The 5181-nt window shown below is 32.3% G+C and overlaps 1 protein-coding gene across 1 annotated transcript; it reads left to right on the top strand.

Moving 5' to 3' along the window:
- The first annotated feature begins 733 nt into the window (after positions 1-733).
- On the top strand, positions 734-1760 carry LOC112512480 (glutathione S-transferase APIC-like). The gene is made up of 3 exons (XM_025118465.1): positions 734-951; positions 1052-1100; positions 1211-1760. Exons 1-3 carry the CDS (start codon positions 805-807, stop codon positions 1651-1653), a joined length of 639 nt encoding a protein of 212 aa, XP_024974233.1. The 5' UTR covers positions 734-804; the 3' UTR covers positions 1654-1760.
- Positions 1761-5181: the final 3421 nt, after the last annotated feature.

A 5181-nucleotide genomic window follows, 5' to 3' on the forward strand; every position in this document is an offset into this window, starting at 1 on the left:
TTGATATGGTGAAGAAAGAGAGAAAATTTATATTCATCCTCACCAATTAATCAGGTTGAATCATTATCAATAATAATATAAATGTTTTTTTTAGAAAAAATATTGGAATTATAATTTTATAAAATATTTGAATAGTACAATGGATGTCTAGATTAAAATATATAAGTGGACTTAGTTCTAGAAATTATGACTTTGGATTTTGTAAGTTATAGAGAATGATGTTTTTATAGAGTAAATTAAAGTTTTGGTCTTTAATTAATTATGATTTCTTTTTTAAAATTAATTACAATTTTGTTTCATTTTTTGTACCAACTCTATTTAATTAAAAAAAAAAAAAAGTTAGTTAACTTAAGCGTATTTTGGTCCATATATATATAATCTGGATCGGTGGAAACGGATGAACGAGTTTGGAGTCTCTATGGGTGTCTGGTGTTGTTCCTTGGATAGCTAGCGAAAGGGGCCGGGTAACTTAACATTCATAATATGATATGGTAAAACAATAAAGAAGAAAAAAAAAACCCTCGCATAAAAAGAGGTTAAATACCAAAACACCCCCTCAGCCTCACGTAACAATTTTATGACGAAAATCAGAAGAAATTYCAAACCATAAGGACTAAAACGGTAATCTCCTCTCTTTTCTCTTTGAAGGAAATACTCCAGAAATTTATGGAAAGGAGAAAATTCCACACAATCTTTGTATATATAACCCCACTCCCCACTCCCCACTCCTCACATCTCCATCCATCATCTTCGCCCTTTCAATTCTGTCGCCATTCAAAGTTGCAGACATCTCTACAACTAATCATGGCCATCAAACTCTACGGAGCCCCGGGTTCAACCGCAACCCTCCGAGTTCGTGCTTGCCTCGCCGAGAAGGACCTTGATTATGAGTTCGTTAATGTTGACATGGGCGCTAAAGAACACAAGAAGCCTGAATTCCTTTCCCGTAACGTACGTAAACCTCAACTATTATCATCACAGGTTTGGTTGATCCATTTCATTTCATTTCATTTCATTTCATTTGAATTGATGTTTGTAATTGAATCTGCAGCCGTTTGGTCAAGTTCCGGCGTTTGAGGATGGTGATCTTAAACTGTTCGGTAGGCATCCTTATCGTTGGGAAATGGTTTTAGATTTTGTTTAGTTATGCACAGCTTTTACTAATATATTCTAGACTCAAAATTTTGATGAAATAATCAAATCGATGTAGAATCAAGGGCGATTACGCAGTATATAGCACACGCSTACGCCGATAAGGGGAACGATTTGATCATCAAGGATGTGAAGAAGATGGCGATACAGTCGGTGTGGATGGAAGTGGAATCTCAGAAATATGAACCGGCGACTTCTAAACTGATATGGGAGCTATGTTTGAAACCGATGTGGGGGATGCCGGTGGACGAGGCGGTAGCGGAAGAGAACGAGAAGAAGCTGGAGGATGTGTTGGACATCTACGAATCACGGCTGTCGGAGAGTAAATACTTGGGCGGAGATGGGTTCACGTTGGCGGATCTCCACCACCTCCCTAACCTCAAGTATTTGATGGGAACAAAGGTGAAGAAGGTGTTTGACGCGCGGCCGCATGTCAGCGCGTGGGCTTCGGAGATCCTTTCGAGGCCTGCTTGGGTGAAAGCGACGGCCACCGTGGCYTGAATGTGATTCCGATAAGAATGCCACGCCATGTGTCTTGGGAGTAATTTTCATGTTGCGTTTTAATAAAATAATAAATAAATAAAAAGTTTGTGGTGTCTTTATTTTCAGATATCTTTTGTATAAAACGTATAAGAAAAAAAGAAACAGTAAAATGTTTACATATATATATTTATTGATCAAAATAATAACTTGGGATCATGTGAGACCAATGGTTTCTTGTGAGACCCGTAAGATCAATTTTCAATAATTGGATTAGATCTACAATCATCAGATCTGAACATTCATAAACGTCATGAGACTTTTTAATAATTATAAAATTGTCACCGTATAATTTAGATCATTAGATTATTAACTTATAAAGTTGATTAATAAACATAAATTGGTTTTACGGGTCTTACAAAAAACTCTTAGTCTCATGTGAACTCAACCCTCAAAATAATAAAGGAAAACCTAAATTCACTTTCTACCCAACTCTTTTTCATTTTCACCTTAGGGGTTGTTTTTTACCTCTTAATAGTTTCATTAAGAGGCAACATCTGAATCATTAAGAAGTAAATCTTGTTTGGCAAAAAAAAAAGTTTGTCTTTTAATGGTTTTAAAATCCTCTGAATGATTTTGTATTATTGGTCTTCCTTAACCATTAAGAGTCTTAATTTCATTGTAAACAATTATATTTTATTTTGCATTATATCATGAGAAGCCTCTTAATCATTCTGATCATTTAATGATTCTGCACAAAACCATTCAGTAATTACCAAACAGTCCCTAATACATTTGTAGAGGAGGCATTGCCGGAATCTCGATTTCATTGCTATTATCAATGTTACTTCCATTGCTCAGGAATTGATGGATCCCATTTAAATATCGATTTATTAAGGGGATGTTTGGAATTGCTTATTTAGAACAACTTATGTTTTTTTTGTAAAAGTACTTATTAACTTATGTAGTATTAAATCGGAGTTAAATAAAACAGGGTTAAAATTGTAAACCGGTAATAAACAGTTTTTCATAAGTTAGAAATGATTAACTTATCAAAAACAGCTTATCACCGGTATAAGCAGTTTTTTTTTTCTTATCCAAACACCAGAAAACAACTTATCACCGATGCTAGACTGAAATAAGTTAAAAAAACAGCTTTTATAAGCAATCCCAAACACCCCCTAAATATTAAAAAAAAAAAAATGCACCCTAAAGGATCTCACTTATTTTTAAGAAAATGACTCATACGTGAATTACGGTAAAGTCTTGATAAAAAATGAAATAAAATTGAATAAGAGACAGATTTAATCAGACAAAACGAATAAAATAGTAAAAATGAGATAGAGTTAGACTTAGACAAATTTAATCGATTAAAAGGAATGCCAACAATAAAAATGGATGTACCAAAATAAATCTGTATTTAATTAAAAAAAAAAAGGAGGTTTCGAATATGAAAATGTTAGTATTTTAAATATGAGTGTTGTCGGTTGTTTAAATAAATAATATATTTAATAGTTAAAGGAAAATGAGCAAAAAAGCCTTCATTTGACGTATGGACGGTTCAAACTCCACAGAATCCATTGACTATGATTACCGAGGCATCAAGATCAAATCAAATGTCCATTCCGTGTTTAAATGAAATATATACGAGTTTTTGGGTCCCCTTCTGTTTTATTCGTTTCCACATTTTTGTTTTATTGCCATTACTTTTCATTTTGGTTAATTTTGATCCCTCATTTCTTAAGTACAAGATATTTTAGAGATCGGGCTTTGGAGTTAAAAGAATGCCTCATCTTACTTTTTTAGGCCGAGCATGTACCAAAATTTCAGCCTCATCGTGCTTTTTTAGACCTAWCTGCCGAATTATGTCTTGGRTATTTTTGTGCATCTTTAGTTTGAGTGACACACGATTTTCATCCATGTAGTTTGTTGTGACTGCCCCTTTCGTGCTTGGTCATTAAAAATGTTCTTTTCGTCACCATTTTATTTCACTTTTAGTCCTAACCCCATTAGAGAAGATCTATTAAGCTAGTGGTMWTYTGSTMTTYTRYWATWTTATRCTAAAGAGATAGCRAGACTGGCTGCAATTGCAGGAATAKGTTGACTTTCTTTCACCTTGGAGAGTCGGGGCCGTCCCCCATTTAACAACCTAAAWACCTTCCCACCCAATTGCAACCGACCTATCTTTTCGTATTGCTAGGGATGCTTAATGCCACTTCGCCAACCTTCATCCATGGTGATCAATAAATKGAGKAATAAGTCGTTTCATGGCAGTTCWTTCTATCATTTTATTGTAAAAAGACATGATTTGGTTTTCGAAGAATGAATCGGATATGGATAGTTCCAATAATATTTCATTCTTGAACAAAAATCATGATAATATATTACATTTTTATATTTTATATATCGATGGATGTTCAAAAGCAAACACCATAATTTAATGAAAATGCGAAAAACATTCATATCACTTATAATAATAAGGGACCGGGTGGTGTGCGGATGACTTGACCCGTGATTTTGGTCCTACCAAATGTCGTTTGCATCTCTTATTTAGTGTCACATATGATTGACTATAATAAAAAGATGTTTTTTGCATTTTCGTGAAATTATACTGTTCTAATTTGAAACCACCTCCACACACACTATATGTGTAGTGTGTGTATACAAAAGTAAGAGGATGATGGCAGTAGCCCAAAGGTAAGGCAAAATTGGTGATTTGAAAGTTGTTATTTAATTATTATACTATATGTAAAATAAAGGTTGTCTTTATTAGACTGAACTGAAGGGACGATAGAAGATAAACGGGCAACACACATTCACACACGTGTGTGTGTATATATACATGACGCGTGATTGGTGGTCAACTTTTCTTAAAATAACATTTTTTTTTCATATAAATTATATTATTAAAATTAAAATTAAAATTAAAATTAAAATTAAAATTAAACTTATAATATGAACAATTGATTAATGTCAATTATTTTTAGAGTAAATCCTTTTGGTTTGTTAAAAGTTTTTGTCTCTATCCTCAACCTTAAGTCGGTGAGTCTAACTTCTATCTTTAAATACAAGATACAGATAAAACAAGGAATTGTAAATCATAGAGATCAAAACAACAATAAATTATAAAAAAAAAAAAAATAACACTATATATATATATATATATATATATATATTGCAAATCATGAAAATTGTAATTTCTAAACCATAGAAACGCAAATCGTAATTTTTGACAAACTACACGGACTAAACACATAATTTACTCTACTTTTTAATGGATTGTTTGATACAAGATTAWGTGGTCAAAATAATTAAAGAGATTCTCATAATATAATATAAAAATAAAATAAGGTTGTTTCATAATTGACTAATTGTTCAAATTTATAATGCTAAATGATTTAGAGAGGTTTAAGATAAAAAATTATTCARARAGTTTTATAATACTAGAAGGGTGCTCGCATAAAATAGCGACATATATCTCAATTTATTATCTATCTGGATATAATATGGTTTTTAGTGGTTTTAAGAAAACGATAATGCTTTTATTTT

The sequence above is a fragment of the Cynara cardunculus genome (assembly GCF_001531365.2).
Source record: "Cynara cardunculus var. scolymus isolate 2C chromosome LG 5, CcrdV1, whole genome shotgun sequence".
Taxonomy (NCBI): Eukaryota; Viridiplantae; Streptophyta; class Magnoliopsida; order Asterales; family Asteraceae; genus Cynara; species Cynara cardunculus.